Source organism: Cryptomeria japonica, chromosome 10, assembly GCF_030272615.1.
Source record: "Cryptomeria japonica chromosome 10, Sugi_1.0, whole genome shotgun sequence".
NCBI classification, from domain to species: domain Eukaryota; kingdom Viridiplantae; phylum Streptophyta; class Pinopsida; order Cupressales; family Cupressaceae; genus Cryptomeria; species Cryptomeria japonica.
The window spans coordinates 254,110,136-254,129,478 of NC_081414.1; the positions used below are offsets into that span (position 1 = coordinate 254,110,136).

At 34.0% G+C, this 19,343-nt stretch overlaps 1 protein-coding gene across 7 annotated transcripts in view; it reads right to left on the bottom strand.

The window, feature by feature from the left end:
• Positions 1 to 10,101: 10,101 nt before the first annotated feature.
• Positions 10,102 to 19,343, bottom strand: part of LOC131059834 (protein VAC14 homolog) — a 48,585-nt gene continuing 39,343 nt past the window's right edge. For 5 of the 7 annotated variants that reach the window (XM_057992876.2, XM_057992873.2, XM_057992875.2 and 2 more), the window contains 3 exons: positions 13,664 to 13,732; positions 10,791 to 11,120; positions 10,102 to 10,691 (listed from right to left, as the gene is read on the bottom strand). In XM_057992876.2, coding sequence (XP_057848859.1) covers positions 10,605 to 10,691; positions 10,791 to 11,120; positions 13,664 to 13,732 — 486 coding nt within the window. In that variant the 3' untranslated portion in view covers positions 10,102 to 10,604. The other 2 variants (XM_057992880.2, XM_057992879.2) reach the window with 2 other exon arrangements.

Genomic DNA, 19,343 nt, shown 5'->3' on the forward strand with positions numbered 1-19,343 from the left:
CTAGGAGGTTTAGTTTGAGTAGAAAGGCATAGAATGCACAAATGCACATTTGAGCAAAAGTTGTCATTGTTGCTTGACAACTTTTTGCAACTTTTTGAGGAACTTTGCATTTTTGAGAAAATCGGTGGTTAGGCAATCGATGAAGAGTTGGTTATGACCAAAATGGCATATAAAATGCTTGAGAATGATTGTACACAAGTTGGAACATTTGTGAGCAAGTTTGAATAGATTTTGAAGACAATTTCTAGATTTTACCTTGTAATTTTGTCATTTTTGTAGCAGAAGTCCATACCAAATGGATTGACCTTGCTACTGTTCTTTCATGGTAGCTTAGTGTATGTTATTTTATTGCTCAAGAGGTGTTTGTAATGTCTTTTAGTGTAGGTTTGAAGTGTGTTTACAAATTTGTATTCCTCTTGGCCTGAGCAAGGGTTCAAGAGCCCAATCATGGTTCCAACTTGAAATCCCTTGAGTTTTGCTCAATGGCCCTTGGGTTCAAGTTATGGAACCCTTGTACAGTGTAAATATGTTTTTTAATGGCCTGGAAGTTGTTGGGAAGCAACTTGTTATCATTTCCTAGGCAAGCTCCTTCATAGCTCGATTAGGAAAATGATTGAAAACTTTGTAATTGCTTGCAGGGATGAAGAGTTGTGAATGTGCCAAGTGTTTGGCTTGAAAGTATGATGTGTGGCAGAGTCTCTATGAAAGGGTGGAGGTGTGATAGGGTGGAGAGAGCAACAAAACCCATTGGAGAAGACTGCTAAGTCTTAACCCCTCTAAAAATGCCATTTTTGGGATCCGTACCAGTACGGACAGACTAGACTACCTAACCTAGTGGATCATAAAGTTTTTCCAAAAGGGTACTCAGATCACCAAAGGTGTTGGAAGGTTCTTTGATAGATTTTTGAGTAATTGCCCAAAAACCGGTAAGGTAGGGCTAATTAGGGCTCTAGGGCCACTAGGCCTAGAAAGTATGAGAAAGAGGGAGCAATGCGAAAATGGTGAAAAACTAGTTGAAGAATCATTTGATTGGAATTGAAACACCTACAAGATACCCCCTAAAAGCCCTACAAGTACATGTTGGAGAGTTAGATAACATAATGGTTGGATTTACCCTTGTGAATCTCAATCATGCCTGAAGCAACTAAAGAGCACAAATTGATAGGGAGCACTCCAAGAGAGTTTGAGTGTTTGACTTGTGAAAGGACAAGTGAAGAGTGATAGGAGCCCACTAAAACATCATTCAACTACCTATTGAACCAGGTGTGACTCTCTTTGAGAACCCCTCCCCATCAAAGTGGTATAAGAGCAAGCTAAGATTTGGGAAGAAGCCAGTTCATGTCAAAGACTGAGTCAGTAGGAGAAAATAGCTTCATGATGGTGACCAATGCAGAGTTAGCCAAGAAGGTAGAAGATCAAGAAGAAGAGAATAGACTCCTCAGGGTAAGACTACAACAGTTGGAGAGCAAACTAGACGCAGTTGAAGACAAGACTGAGAAAGTAACAATCCAAATCAATGAAGGGAAGGGTAAAGAAGTAGTAGAAGAGGATAGCACACTTGAACCAGATCCTAATCTACTTGAAGAACCTTTCCTTAGAGCCATCAAATATTTAGGAGGTAAATCCCTAGGAGTGCCACTTTTTGTAGAAAAATGGAACCAGAAATAGTCATGGAGTGGATTGAAGGATTGGAGAATCACTTTGAATGTGATGGGATTAGTGAGGCACAAAAGGTGAAAATAGCCAAATCTAGATTGAGAGGAGCAACCTTGACTTGGTGGAAATTCATCCAAGAAGAGAGACAAAAGGAGGGTAAGAACCCAATTGCCACTTGGAAAGGAATGCTAGCCAAGGTGAAAGAAGCCTATATCGCTGAAGACTATGAAATTCAATTGCACAAGAGGAGACAAAACTTGAGACAAAGAGAACTAGATGTGAGCAGCTACACTGAAGAATTTCAGAAGTTGTGTCTGAGATCTAAGGTGGTGGAAGATGAAAGCATCAAGGTAGCCAGGTACTTGAATGGCTTGAGATGAAATATACAAGAAGAGTTGAGTTTGTTGTGTCCTACTACTGTTCATAAGTGCTATCAATTGGCACTCAAGGAGGAAGAGAAGAGCAAAAAAAAACAAGAGCAAAGCAACAGAGGCAGAGGTAGGGGAAGAGATGGCAGAGGTCATAGAGGTAGCTGTGGTGGAAGAAGTGTAGACCAAAGATCCCATGGGGAATCCAAGTTGGTAGAGCAAAGTGGGGATTCCAATAGCAAGAGAAGTTATAGAGGAAGGGGATCTAGCAACTCTAGTAGAGGAAAGTCTAGTGGATCAGGAAGAGGGTCCTATTTCGCCACAAGGAGGTGAGAGGAGAGTAAGTTATGTTCAAGAAGATGTAGCAAACATGAAGGCATCAGAGGTGAGTTTAGATTCTGAGGTTGGAGAGAATCTCATGATGAGAAGAGTCTTGATCAAAGAACCAGTTAAGGAGGAACCTAGCGAAAGAAGATCCTTGTTTAGGATAAAATGCAAGATTATGGGTAAAGTATGTAGAGTGGTGGGTGGATTGAGGTTCCACCGATAACATAGTGTTAGAAGAAGCAGTGAGTAAGCTCAACCTACAAAGAGTCCCACATAGTGATCCTTATAGGGTTACTTGGCTCAACGAGGGGCAGCATGTTCTAGTGAATGAACAAACTTGGGTGGAGTTCACTATAGGAGGCTACAAGGATAGAATCTTGTGTGACATCTTGCCAATGGATGCTTGCCACCTACTCCTAGGTAGGCCTTGGCAGTTTGACAGAAAAGCAATACACCATGGGGAAAAGAATGCCTATACTTTTAAAAAACATGGGATCACCTATAAAATTCAGTCCATAGGAGACCAAGAAGAGAGTAGATCAAAAGGTCTCAATGTGCTGCTGGTTGGTGAGAAGGAGTTCATTAACACTCTCAAGGAAGGAGAAGGAGTGGGGTTTGCACTTGTAGTAAAACCAAAAGAGAGAGAGCAAGGAGAAGAAAGTATGCATTCCCAATGAAATGCAGCAAATTCTAAATCAGTTTAAGGACATTATCAGTGATGGAACAGCAACAACCTTGCATCCTCAACGTGTCATAAGTCACCAAATTGACTTCATACCCAAAGCCTCATTGCCTAATAAGGTAGCTTATAAAATGACACCAAAGCAAAACAAAGAGATAGCTAAGCAAATACAAGAACTCTTGGACAATGGTCTGATAAGGAAGAGCATCAACCCATGTGCAGTTCCCACCGTTTTGGCCCCAAAGAAGGGAGGTACTTGGAGACCTTGCACTGATTCTAGAGCTATCAATCGGATTACAATCAGGTATAGATTTCCCATTCCAAGGATTGAATATTTGATGGATTGTTTAGGAGGTGTTGAATACTTCACCAAGATAGACCTCAAGAGTGGTTATCACCAAATCAAAATCAAGGAGGGAGATGAATGGAAGACAACATTCAAGACCACAAAAGGACTTTATGAGTGGCTTGTTATGCCATTTGGACTCACAAATGCCCCTAGCACATTCATGAGACTCATGAATGAAGTACTCAAGGATTATATTGGTAAATTTGTTGTTGTTTATTTAGATGACATCTTGATTTTTAGCAAGTTTAAAGATGAACATCTTAAGCATATAGAGATTGTGTTGAAGAAATTATGTGGTGAGCAACTAACCATCAATTTGGAGAAATGTGAGTTCATGAAACAGGAATTTATATATCTTGGGTTTGTAATCTCAAGTGGTGATTTGAAGATGGATACCTCTAAGGTGGAAGTCATAATCAGTTGGCCTACACCTAGGACAAGAAGTGAAGTAAGGAGTTTTCATGGCTTGGCACAATTTTATAGGAAGTTCATTAGAGGGTTCGGTGATATATGTGCACCTATGCTTGACATAATCAAAGGAGGTGTGAAGACTAAGTTTCAATGGACCAAAGAAGCACAAAGAGGATTTGATCTCTTGAAGACAAAGGTGGCTACTAAGCAAAAAATGTGGTTGCAATGCTCTCCTCAATATTAACAAGATTTTGTTCTCTTTTCCTCCAAATGACCCACTTTACAACATAAATAAATAAAAAATAACTAAAGTGTCTTCATATTCAATATGCTACATGTAATTTCTAAATTTGGATGATAAAGTAATATGAGTAGGGAGCACCTTTTTTTTTAAGCACAAAATATAGCAAACAAAAAATGCTTCTTGAATTTGTAATCATGTCAATAGTAAAGTATTTCCTAAAAGTATTGGAAATAAGCATTGAAACCTTTATGTCCTAATAATCCAATAGCAGCACTAGTAGTCTAACCAAATAGGGAACTTGATAAAGTTTGCATTCATTGGGTTAAAGCTCAAAGACCAATTTCTAGGAGAAAATCCATTCTTCCCTAGAAACCAAGAACCTTATTGGAAAATACTTGAGCAATCATCTAAATTAGAAAATAAAAAATAAAAATAATTATTCCGCATAATGACTATTTTGACCCAACCTTCTAGTTTTTAGTTTCAAAGCACCCATCTTCTAATAGTATCAATGTTGGGACTATTAACATTGAATCTCCCAACAAGTTCGTTCCTAAACCAATCAATTGACTTAATATTGGGAAATAGGTGTTGTACACCTTGCATAATGTTTATAATGTAATATTTATTTATTATGTGTGGTGCACATGGACATGTATCACGTAAAGATTCCATAAGATCCCAGGACCACTTTGATGTATTGTAACATTGTAATATTATATTGTAGTTCTTTAATATTGGGGAAAAATATTTAAAAAATGAAAACTTAGTACTCAATATCATATGAGGGGTCAATGGTATTGTGTTCACAGTGGCACATGGTTTTACTTTAACACTTGGTTGTATTTGTGAGAGCTTGAGTCTATAAAAGCAAACATGTTTAGTGGTTAAGGTTGGTTGGTGGTTTGGTTTGTCATTGCATTAAGTCCTTTGAAGGATTGCATTTGTTAAGCAAGGTGTGGATTCATGTCTAGACACATGGGAATGCATTGGAAGGCTTGATGATTCAAAATTATTCATTGTAACTTTGTAAGTGTTGTGTATTGCTTTATGGCCACATAATACATGGAGTATGTATGTTTTTGGAGGGAGGGTTTTTTCCTCATGAGGGTTTTCCAAAGGTATATCTTGTGTTATCTTATGGCTTTTCTATTTGATCTTTGCATATTGGTGATTCTGCAAGCTTGCATGCATGTTTTTCTTTCATGGGTTATGTAGGAAATGGAATATATGTAACTGGGTATTGTTGCATTATTTCCTAACACTTAACAATAAGGAAATGTCAAAAAATATAATTAATGAGATTATTGTTAGGGAGTATTATGTAGTTTTGATCAATTATGATGATCATGATTATGTTGCAACAAAAATTCTTATTTTATCTATTATAAATACAATTTGATTACGAAAATATGAATTTTTTTTTTTTAAAAACAGCAATGTGTACACATTTAATAATATTCCCAATTGAAATAATCAAACTCAAAATAATTATTTGAAAAATAAATAAAAGATACTCTAATGTATTATTATATATTAGTTTTTTCATGATTTTTTTATAAATCATACCAGTGATTTTATTGAAACGATATGGAAAAAATATTAAACATAAAAGTAAATCAATATTATATTCAAGGTTATTACAAATATTATCTATTCTAAAATAAAAAATTGAAACAAAATCTATAGATAGTACTGATGGATTGCCATTTTTTATGGTAAGAATTGAATATTTATAATTATTGATCATTTAATTTAATTTTTTTTAACTAGATGAATAAGATAATTCTAAGGAAATTAGTCAAAAAAATTGTGACAACATTAATAAATTACATGTGCTTCTTAGATTGACAATATGCATTTGTAACTCCCTCATTTCCAACAATTTTTAAAAAGAATTATAGATTGAAATATGAATATCATCATACATGAGATTTAATTACTATCCACAAACTAATCGTTAAATAGAGATGGTGAACAAATGTCTTTAAAAACATATCTTTGATGTTTAATAAACAAATCCAATGCATAACTATATATTGATATAATAATTTTTATCCACTAAATGACTCCATTTATGACTTTGTAAGGATACAAACCTCCATGACATAGAAGAGTAGTTATTTTTCAACTTATATTTGATGTTTTTTGTTTAATAGAAAAAATATATAATACTTATTGAATAGTTATATAATGCTTATTATCCACTAAAATGAATCCATTTATGGCTTTCCACATAATTAAGCCACCATGATATAGTAGAGTTGTTCTTTCAAAAAGTGGAGTGCTTATGGTTTTTATTTTTTTAGAATAATCCCACTAGTTTCTTCAAGTAGTGAAGCCTAACATTGAGAAAATCTACAATAACGTGCAACAAGCAAATTTACGTCACTCTAAATAATATTTTCATTAAGAGATTGGATCGATATCATATTTCACCTTTATTAAAGATGCCCTTTAAAGAAGGTGAAAAGAACATAGTTGTATCCAAAGATGTAGTATCTATTATATTCATAAGTAACCTAATCAAGTTTCATACATGTTAGGGGTTCTTAATAAGGGTCGTCATATTAATGATCTTTCTCATGCATCTTTTCTAAAGAAAAAGTTAGGTCCACTCCCATCTTTACAAACCAAGTTTCAATATTGATGAGAATGACATCTTTTTTAGAAACTCAAGTAAGGTCCTTATGTTCTAGAAATGTTACAAGTATTTAATCAAATGAAAAAAATTATTAAAAAATTGAGCTTCTTGGAACATGTTATACACTTAATTGTGTAATTAAGCTAATTATTCAAGAATAGTTATTTCATTAATCAAAGGTTATATCTTTTGAGATCTACTTGACATAACTATCCATTCGCCACTCTTTATTTCACCGTCACTTTTAAACATCTTCAATCTTTTACATACTTAATATCAATTTATCTTTCTAAGTAACCAGCTATGTATGGTCATCCTTGACACTAGAGCCTACTTGTCCAAAAAAATGTAAAGAATATGATGTTCTTGATTCAAATCTTTATTTCAAGTACCATTAAATTAATTCTCATCCATTCTTGAAGATTCCTAAAATCCCAACCCCTACACACTTTAATATATATATATATATATATATATATATATATATATATATATATATATGTATATGACCATTCAAAATGACACGAGGTTAAAACAAATAAACCATTCTCACTCTAGAGGTTGTGTGACTAATAAATTAAATTCATAACCAAGTAATTAAATCCAAGTCATAAATCAATCATGTTGGCAACATATTTATATGCATATTGGTTAAGCGAAAGCTTGAGAATTAAAAATGTGTGTAATAAAGTGATGATCACATTATTCTCTCATAAATAAATTCCAACAGTGTTCACCAACTTTGCTTTACCTAGCTTAATTTTACTCTTAAACCAAGTTACATGAATGTCTTTTCTCTTACGATCGCCCATCCCAATTCATCATCATTCATTTTTCTCAAATGGAATTGATTTAACATTTACATTATTTTGCCAATAATATCCAATGAAAGGAGACAAAGTCACATCAAATTTTAATATCATTAAAAATAGCTTTTGAACATCGTGCATGGCTATTGGTATATTTTCCCCTTTTCCATACATGAAAGATTAACATAACTTCCAATTATTCACAATTCACAAATAACTTTATGCATCTACACTTTATCTCAAATGACCTCAGGATAAGCATAATCACTTTAAAAAATTCAAAATACTAACCAAACAATACAAACATGATAATCAAATCAATTAAATACAAACGCGACATGCATGCTCATAACCAGCAATAATATAAGCTCAAATAGATAGTGTGTAAAATCTTCACATAACTATCCATCATTAAAACATCACATGTTGCCCTCTCATTGACAATTTTGAATGATCCTAACACAACTGAAAATATTAATTCATATAAACGATAAAATAACACAAAAATATTTATAATCATGTAATTGTCATAAATGTTTATGATTATCAAAATTATGAAATCTTTTGTTTATGACAATCATTAGAACATCAAATAATAATCACACCAATATAATATCACACCCAGATAATCAACAATTCTTAGTAATCAAAGAGTAATCTAGCATTATTGTTAAACATGGATTAATTTAAAAACAATCCTTCTACAGAAGATTTTTTAGGTAGGTTATTCCTTTTAGATCTTGGATTTTGACAACAATATCCCATTATCTTTTGGTGCAACAGGCAAAGTGTCATCCATATTATTCATAATCTAGTTTAACATATATAGTTTAATATTTTAAAGGCATTACACCATAATTCTTTCTACCACTAAGTTGTGTAGAGGATGTTAAATTCTAAAAAGATTATTTAGGTCAGTTGTTACTTGTAGAACTTTGATTTCCACAACAATACCCCCCATTATCTCTAGCTGCGGAAATCAAAGATCCACATAACTCATAATCTGATTGAAAATTAATATGAGCATTAATATTCCAAGTATTTGAAGATTCATGTACACTATTAAACACAATTAATTAAAATGTAGCATTTGCTTTGCAACACATCCCTGTGTGAAACAAGGTGTCAACATCTTCACCAACTCCTTAACCTAGATTTCACCTGTTAATAATCCCAAACTCTACAAGCTAGAATCAAGGACTTAGCTATTTTTCACATTTTTGTTGCAATCTGTTGCAAATTCAGGCTGTCTAGATAAATAAGATCATAGATTCATAGCATAATGTCATGCTATTGCAAAGCTAATGTAATAAGGTCAACCTACGACCAATATTGTCTTTGTTGCTTTTCCAGGAGCTTCTATCATACTTCCAATTCCCACCTAGCATGTATGGCAAGGCCAAATCCACTTCGTAAAGTTTTATTGCAGGCCTGAGTCACATTCTGTATTAGCATTGAGCATTGCAGTTTATAATCTTCTCGACACTGAAATCTTGTGAATAGAATAAGTCATACTAAACTGTTCTTGAGAATGCTTGGCATCGGCATATCCTTGGATGAGTTCTTCATTTTATTTTGATCCCAATGCTAAAACCTTAGAAAGATGTTGCTCATTTGAAATATGCAGTGCCACTAATTGTAAATAACTGTTGTTGCATCTATATATCAACAACTATAGATTTTACGTAAATCACTGTTTTCCATTTTGAATAGTTTAATAATAAGTCATTTATCAACCGAAAAAGCAATTGTCATAACGGATTTTTCGATTATTTAATTTAATCAATACTCATATGACACCAGAAAGCACATTTCCGTGTCATAACAACTGAGCCGATGAAACACGATTATGCCACAGGCCATTGAGACCCTAAGACCGAAAAGCAAAATCAATCAATCGGGTATAAAAGTCAATTTAAAGATCATAAAATGCTCAGTACATGGACTCCAAATGCATTTCCTCATAAGATTCTTAAAAAAATATGATGTTTCCAGACATTAGACTTCAAGTTGTTCCATGTTACCTAAAAAACTAATCACCATTCCTACTAACATATTAACTTATAATACAATTACATTAATTGTTCAAACAAGCCTAAATTTCCATTACGAGGCACATACCTTATTGTAGCCCTCATATAGCACTCGTGAAAATATGAAGTGTTAAAAATTTTGGAAGCTGCACAAGGACACATTTATTTTCAATACAATTAATGCACAATTGTTGGAAGCTATATCAAGCATCGCATTATTTTCTTTTCTTTTCCTGTGCTCTGAGCGCTCTGGTACATTCTATAACTTGAACATTTTGATTTTTCCCAACCTTTAAAAAGTTTTTACAACATATTGATGAACTGTTCTTGAACTTTTGAAAATTTCAAACATGATAACCAGGCTACAGTTGGCATTTCTACCATTAACAAAAGGCATGTTTTTCTATTAAAGTCTAATTGTTGTAATTCTCTGACTCAGGACAAAAACCATACTTTATTTAAGAAAAATTTCAGTGGCTTGGTGGAATTATCCACAGCCAACCTTGGCAATCATGAAGATCAAAAGATACCAATGCCATGACATAACCAATTAACAGCACAATCAATATTCTTTGGAATTACTGCTCAATAGTATGTCAAGATTGAACTTTTGGAATTAATAACAAGAACTGTTGACAATTTCTTTGGCCCTGTTGGTCAGTAAAAATAAAACCACGAGGCACTTTTAGTAAAGAATAGCCCACGAGATTATTGGGCTCTATGAATTAACATACAAATCTCACGTTGATGATCAGTTCACATGATATCCCAGCAATCTTATTCTACCCTGAACTGCTATACAACTATCTCCATGAAAATTTGTATTAGCATAAGCATTTACATTTACAAGCCCTAGTATCATCAAGATAACCAGATATTTCTAGGGGCATGCTCTTCCCGGAAAAGCCAAAAATAATAATTTATTGCATGGCAAATGGATGTCTAATAATGTAGCAGGCAGCTTGATAGACAGCATTCCCTAATAGCCAATAAATATTGCATGCACCTTGAAAGCTTGCCACAGCAAGATGGATTCTGTATAAAGAACAAAACAAGAGAGCTTCTCGCATAACTTTTTCATTTAAGTTCGCCACGATGATCTGGATGGTGGGTGACTCGGATCTGCAGTCACTAATGATCTCCGGGGTTCATCAGGTCTTTGTGCATCCTAGAATAAGAACTCAGCAATAGTTTGATAAGAGGCACAACAAAAACAAATAAAGACTGAATACTATGTACAAGATCTATGTATTGCAGCATCATGAACCTGTGCAGTAGCTGATGAATTAGTCCGGCGTGGATGCATGGACATCTGTGATTGTGTTCTACATTGTGAGCGATGCTGATGTTGCATATGTTCAAACTGTTGCAGCCTTAAAGCAAAATTGATTCCACTGGAGCCATTGCCAATGTCCATGTTTTTTACACCATCTTCAACATTCTGTACACCACCTGGGAGTACAGGTATATGGGACAAGATTTGTGCATAAGGATTTCCTGAAGCCGTTCGTTTAATTTCATTTGAAAAGTCACCACTAAAGGTGTATGAAGGAACTGTCTTCAATCTCGTCCTCAAGATCTTGAAGGCAGCACTTTGCTAGTGTTTCATAAAGATCGTCATCACATTTACATCATGTTAAGAGAGAATACTGAAAAAAAATCACTACAACTTAACAGGTGATAACAAAATTTGAAGAACAAAATCCAAAATACAAAAGCAAAAATTATTCTAAATATGTGATGGGAAGACAGGATAGTCATTTCAATCAAGTGAACCCAACATACATAATGATAAAGATATAATGGATACAGAAAAAAATATTATTTTATGAAGTTCAAACATAGAATTTGACAAACATAACCAGCAGTATGTCAAAGCTTTTATAGTGAACTATTATATCTGGTGCAAATTAAAAGACGATAAGAATCAAGAACTCCACTTTCAACCTTTTTTTCTTATCTTTTACTCTTCTATGGGAACAAATAATAGTGCATGGAATTGAAGGGCAATAAAAGCTCTTTCATGATAACAGCCCATGGCATGTCATATTCTAAAAGCACATCTAGTGACGAATTTGCCAAGATACGGCAGCACATACTTGCAGGAAATTAGGCCTTTATTCTGTGTACTTTGTGGTGGTGTATATTCCAGCTTTGCTGTAAGGATGTATCGGTTTGTGTTTAACAGGCCCCTGGATGAATGCCTTTGATTTGGCTTTCCAGAATTAAATGCAAGATGTAAGGCTGTGAATCCCTAAAGAATAACTTGAGAAATATGAACAAAATTCATGTTAAATCCTGAAGAAATGTTTAAATGGCATACAAGATTACAAAAAGCAATGAACAAAATGAGAGGCCGATTAAAGTGACACCCACAAAAGAATGTTGAAAAACTTGAGAATCGGACGACTCTCTCTTTATAAAATGTTTGCTTAGAGTAATCAGACACTCATGCAATCCAATGTTGAACCAAAAAAACAATATACATGAAATTACTAGAAAAAGGAGTTGTCCTATAAAGAAAAATCTAATGAGAATATTAGTAGCTCCCAATGGAACATTAATGAGCTGTCACTAACAAGATTTAAGTTCACAAATAATAGCAATTTTAATTGATTGTTAATACTAAAGAATGTTTACTGATATTTTGAAGAAAAGTGAATGCATTATTGCTACAGATGCAATTCAAACAGCATTACAGGCATAAATTAGAGCCCTGTGTAGCAAGCACATAGTATGATGACCATTCCAGTTACTGAGGTGTCCATGCCCTTATCTACTACAAATTGCCAACAAGGCTATTGCTAAACAAGTCATATTCTTGCAGATAAGAGCGTTTATTAATGTTCACAAGAAAAACTTAGACATAATAAGCACACCAGAATGCAAAAGATCTCACAGTAAGTAGATGAGTTTTCCCATCTTTAATGTGCATGATTCTTTATAACTTCTTATACATGATGAGACTTAATAACTTCCACATTATTAATAAGAACAATTTGCTAATGTACAACTCTGTTGATGATTGACTATCCCAACAAGTGGGGAATTATATCACTTATTGTGGAGAAACTTAACAACAGATAGCTGATGATTGTAAAGAATTTATGGAGATTAATTGTACACAGCCAGAGGAATAGATCAATAATTAATTTGTCTGTACAAATTAAAAATATTCTGAAATAAACTATTAGGAAGAAATTGTCATTCTCAATACAAGCATCTCATAATACCCAGTATGAAAATGATGCATCTGTGAACACCATACAAGTAGCTCAATTCTTCATTTGCAATCATCAAGTGGAAGATTACTTTCCCTAATAAAACACACTGTTGACATATTAACAACAATCCCCAAACAAAAAATTAATTTGCTTATGCCAGCCACAAAACAATGTGCCAACCAAGATACATTATCATAGAAATTAAATTAGTAGACCACATACGTAAGTAACCAATTGGGACGGAAATATGATCTAAATTGGAGCTGTTTGCAGGATATTAAACTATCCAAGCATGATAACCTGAGACTGCATTACTAGGAATATACAGCAATGTGGTCAAGGTGGAAGGATCTTAGACTTGCTGACGTCTGAATACAAAATGGACAGTCAACATTAAAGCATATAGTAAGTGAAAAATAAATGAGTTGTTATTTTAAAAATATATTCAAACACAAGTTTTAAACTACAAACAGCCAAAACAACTCTTGTTTTCTATTTCTTCTCTAGTAAATTGACACAGCTTCCTAATTTAGTGAGATAAAGTTCACATTATATTCCACAAATCAGTAATCATCCACTTCATATTACTTTTCCAGCAAAAGTCTGTATGGAAAAATATACTCTATTGATAATAGTATAGCATACACAACAAATATTTCCTGCAAAGAAGTTTAGTTACAGAATATCATATGAAACTGGTACACTTCAGTCTGCATTAGAAGATTCCATTAGGCACAAAAGATTAGCGGACAGATCTGTATCTTTAAAACCCAGACATGAGAAAGCTTGTCTGCTATTGGAACTAGAAAGAAACCACAACTTAATATTGAGACACACCTTATATACAAAATTCTCCATTTATCATGTGCATAGATTACAGCATACCAAAGTAATGTTTAAATAAAGATAAACATACCTGAGGAAGCAACATCAAAAGACCATATAGAGCTTTCAACAACCATGGATACCGTCCAAGATCTAAAAGCTGAAGAGTACCAAGATAGCAATGTCAGGCAGTAATCTCACTTGTTTCAATTAACAAAACTCCAGTCTAACATAAAGCAAGTATGACTAACAAGATAAAAGTACATCTTATAGAATCATGTTCAAAACTAAAGAAATTGAAGAAGAACCAGAAATGGGTAAGTGTGTTAGCAGAGAAGCTGTTCAACTAGCTGTCACATTATAAAGCATACACAGCATGCCACATAGATAGCGAGTTTAAGGTGCAAAACATGGCAACCCACAAGGATGTCAAGGAAATTTGCATACAGAATATGAGGGCGTGAGTTTAATATACATATTATTTAATTCAGCAAAAATTACAATGTTTTTGTTTCAAAACTGCAAAAAAATGTTTTTGCACTTCAATTTAAAAATGATTTTGTTCCAAGATTGCAAGTGTGCCATTTAATGTTGATTCTTGATATCAATTGTACTTTCTGTTCCTTCAAAGTTCAAACCCTTTCTATTGTGTGATATTCCTTCCATCTTGGAATTAAGCATAAAATATCATATGATTGACCTTGTCTAAACCAAAGATGTAAATATCTTAATCGACAATAAATATTTTGGCTGAAAATTTTAAATAAATCAGGAAAAAATCAATAAATCGGCAAAATTATCGAACATTTGAAAATATATAATTTCTTAAAATATAAATATATTAAAAAATTAAATTAAATTCACCATCATTTTTTATTTTGATTCTTAAATAATAAATATATTAAAATGATGGATGTGCAAAATCTATTAAAGGTTCGTTAAATTAAATTAAATGGTAATCTAGGTCAGGCTAAAAATGTAATTAAATTATATGGTACCCAAAAACCTCCTAACTTATTGTACCCAAAAATGATGAATGCATTGGAATCAAAGCTGAAATCGGAATGCATTGGAACCAAAGCTGAAATCACGTGGAAGCCGTCGCCGTCGCCGAAATCACGTGTTTTATTTTCGTTGCCGAAGTCACTTTTAGGGTTGCAACTTGCAACTTTTTTTTCCGCGTTTTTAAATGAGATTTTTCAGTTTTAAATCGCGATTTTTTGCACCCTAAAGTTGTGTTTTTTAAAAGAAAATCGTCTGCGATATAAACAGTGATTAAATCTTTTCTGAAATTGAATCACGATTTAGGCGATTTTTTCACAATTTTTTCATCCTTGGTCGAAACATTATTTCCATTTGTTAATATTGCTACTCCAGCAATCATTGCTCCTCCTAAGTCTAGTGATATATATTTGGTTCATATGACTGGTATTGTTTCTTGAAAAGCAGTCTATACCTGGTGTCCCCAATTATGACCAATCTTACGCTTTCTGCTCATGCACCGAGGAACATCCAGGTCATATTCAATCCTAAAGTTGACTCTAACCTTTGTGAATCCCAGCAGCCTATTTGATAGTGAGTTTGATTGTTCTTACAAAAACTACAATCTGTAACATTATTCTTCAACTCCATGACTTCCTTGAGAAAGTATAGTCTCTCTAACATACTTATGGTCTTTACTCAGCTGCTTGGAAAACATCCCTCAACTATTTGTCATGCAGCTGACTATCTACAGCTGTCTAATGCTTCAGATAATAAAGCACATCAATAACAATAACCCTTCCAAAGGACAATATAGCCCAACAACATACTATTGTCTTTTAGAATACAGCACATACGGAGACAAGTTTGCATACCTACGAGATTTGTGTACACTTAAAATATTGGCCATAGTAATTGAGGGCCTAGTATCTAGATTTGGTTCCATCTGTGAAACTCTATAATGCATCACGCGAATTTCAAATGCAACAATCATGACTTGGATTAGGAAACATCGTGACAATCACAACCATCATCGTGGAAGCAAAGCCTTCAAGCATATAATCCCATGCTGCACTGTATCTAGCACTTGTTAATCCAAAGGCTTAGGGAGCTGTACATACAAAAGAATCAAGCAAGGCTGCTTATAACATCCTAGGCTTGAGAGTTAAAGCTTGGAAAAAGATAAACACGTTAGGATACCCTGCCTTGCCAATTACAACTACCCTTTGTTGTAGGTTGTTCATAAGGTTATCTATTGGTTGAGTTGCACAGTATTTAAAACTCCACCTTCCGAACAACCAATCAAGTCCCTTGAACAAGTGTGCTATTGATTGTTGATTATTGCTATCAAATTATTGATTATAATTAATGTCCATACAAACCATCTTCATTACAGTGATAGATACTCCATCCAAAACATGTTGTGTGATCTTTCTTACATTTTGAAAGAAAGTGATAAATGTAATATGGCTGGCCTTGTCTAAACATTCTCCACATTTATCATTAATGCTACTCTACCAATAGTTGCTTTAACTAAGTCAAGTGATATGATTTTTGTTAACAACCTCACATATTTTTTGAATTCTTGAGGTTTAAACTGCATTCCCTATCGTGTAGAAACTGGTGTTGCTGATAAATAAGAAGTCTATACAGGGTGTCCATTGTACCAAATTTCCCAATGATGCCCAGTCTCACCGTATTTGTAAAGAAGTGGACTTGTTGGAAGAAAAAAAGTACAACCATATATTGGGGATTCCATGTTGTGTGCATTTGTTGACTAATGTACTCAAAATCATTGGCAAGTTTCAATACATTTCAAAGCTCATTGAAAAAAAGAGGAAAATGCGGATGTTCATATGTAATCATCATTGGACAAGCAATTGTCAAGAATTTGCCAAGGTGGAGCTCCTCAAACTGCTTCTATATGGTTTGCTTCCTTTTCATACTTTTTGACCATCTTAATGCAATCAAAGGGGCTTTTAGCTTCCACAACAACCATATATTGGGGATTCCATGTTGTGTGCATTCCTTGACTAATGTACTCAAAATCATTGGCAAGTTTCAATACATTTCAAAGCTCATTGAAAAAAAGAGGAAAATGCGGATGTTCATATGTAATCATCATTGGACAAACAATTATCAAGAATTTGCCAAGGTGGAGCTCCTCAAACTGCTTCTATATGGTTTGCTTCCTTTTCATACTTTTTGACCATCTTAATGCAATCAAAGGGGCTTTTAGCTTCCACTACAGTCAATGATGCATGGGCAGCTTAGAAACAATCTACATCAAATGCTACTATTTGTTAAAGTTTAGGCAGACCGGAGCAACAAACAATATTGGTTATAATGCAGAATAAAAGAGGCAAAAATAACAATTCACAATAACACATATTTAATGTGGTTCACCCATAATGAGATACATCCATAGAGAAACAGTCATCCACTTTCTCTTTATTATATAGTGAAAAGAAAATTACACTCTCATGACTTTTTACATTTCCCAGCCACTTATTTATCAATCCTTTTTGGCGGCTTACAAAGGTCAATTTACATACCAAACTATCAACCCACTACACTCCCGTAATTGATTTGGGGAAAAACACAACTATCTAAGTCCCAAACATTTTAGCCTACCAACATGATCAATCGACACATCCCAACAATCTCCCATTTGGAGACTAATCCTAGAGTAACATTGGCGGCCCTGTAGCTCCCGCTGGATTGACGCACTTGAACTTGGCTTGTTTCTCATTTCCACTATTACCATGCTTGAAGGCCAACAAAAACTAAGCAAAAAATCAGTTTCTCCCAGCTTACTGCCTTCATGAACATATCTACAAAATTTTGGCTAGTGTGTATATTTTCCAACTTCAACTGTCCATCTTCTAAAACTGATCTTATGAAATGGTACTTGAGCTGTATATGCTTAGTCTTAGAATGAAGGGCTGAGTTCTTTACAAGATGAATGGCACTTTAACTACCAATATACAGCCTACTATTCTCTTCCTACTTTCCCAATTCCTCCATAAACCTTTGTAACAAAATCATCTCTTTACTAGCCTCTATAGCAACAACATATTATGTTTTTGTTGTTGAAAGTGCAATAACCTTTTTGCAACCATGAATTTCAACTAACTGTTGTTCCATCTACAATAAACGCATTCCCTATAGTACTTTGCCTACTATCTATATCACTTGCCAAAATTTGAATCAACATATCCTTGTAGAGTTGGAACGTCCAAAGCATAATGTCTAGGTAGTAGTACCTCTCAAATACTTGAGAATTCATTTTACTACATTCCAATGCTCTTGTCCAAAATTATTCATATACTACTCACAACTCCCACTACATGTACAATATCTAGTCGTGTACACACCATAGCCTACATCAACCTACCAACTGCTAAAGAGTATGGAACCTTGGACATGCAATCCACCTCCTCTTGTGTTTTGGGACTCATCTCCTTAGTCAATTTCAAATGACTGGGCAAGTGTGTACTAACTGGTTTTACCTTCTACATTTGAACAATTTTCAACACCTCAATGTACTCATTTTAGAACAATATTAATGTGTGATTTTTCTTGTCTCTTGTTTTCTCATACCAAGGATTTGTTTTGTTGCACCCAAATCCTTCATAGCAAATTAGAGCCGGCAACAAGCATGTCATCAACATATAATAACAAGATAATATAGATGTCATTATCCAGTCTCTTAAAGCAAACACAGTGATCAAAATGACATCTACTATAACCTTGTTATGCCATAAAACTACCAAATTTCAAACACCATTGTTGAGGCTCTTGCTTCAAGCCATACAAACTCTTCTTTAACTTGCACACTAAGTCCTTACCTTGAGGTCGTATCCTTGTGGTTGCTACATATAGATTTCTTCCTCCAAATCTCCATGGAGAAGAGTTGTTTTTACATCTACCTATTCTTTTGTGGCCACAAGACTGAGAATAGTTCTAATTGAAGTCATTTTAACAACAGTAGAAAATATTTCATCAAAATCTATACCTTTCTTTAGTGCAAAACCTTTTACAAGTCTTACCTTGTACCTCCTTTTTTCTCCATCTTTTACCTTCATCCTACAAACCCATTTGTTCTACAAAGCTCTTTTATCTTCAAGCAAATGAAACAAGTCCCAAGTCTAGTTTTGTATCAAAGAGTTCATTTCCTCTTTCATGCCTTGCTCCCACTTCTTTCTAGTTTCTACCTACATTGCTTCTTCATAAATACATGGTTCACCATAATCAATCAACAATATATAATACAATGAAGGAGAGAATCACTCAGGGGGTCTTCTTGTTGGAGTTTGAGGTACTTGCTATTGTTCTAGTTGTTGAATATTTTGATTTTCTAGCACCTTTGGAACTACATTTTTTTGGGTTTCATCAAGCACCATATATTCTGTGTTTTCCTTTTTGTGTTTCTTTCCTTACAGGTGATCTTTATACATTACTCTCATTGAATATCACATCTCTACTCCTAATGACTTTGTGACTTTCATAATCCCATAAACAATAACCAAAATCATTAACTCCACATCCAATAAAAGTACACTTCTTGGACTTTCCCTCAATCTTTGTTCTATTTTCTATGTGAATATGGCCAAATGCTTCACAACCAAAGGTTTTCAAAAATGAGTAGTTTATCTTTTTACTCTTCCATGCCTCCTCTAGAATACCACCATCTAACGAACTTAAAAGCCTTATGTTTAATAACTAAATAGTTGTATCCAGAGCATCTGCCCAAAATTGTAATGCCAATCCTAAATGCAATCTCATAT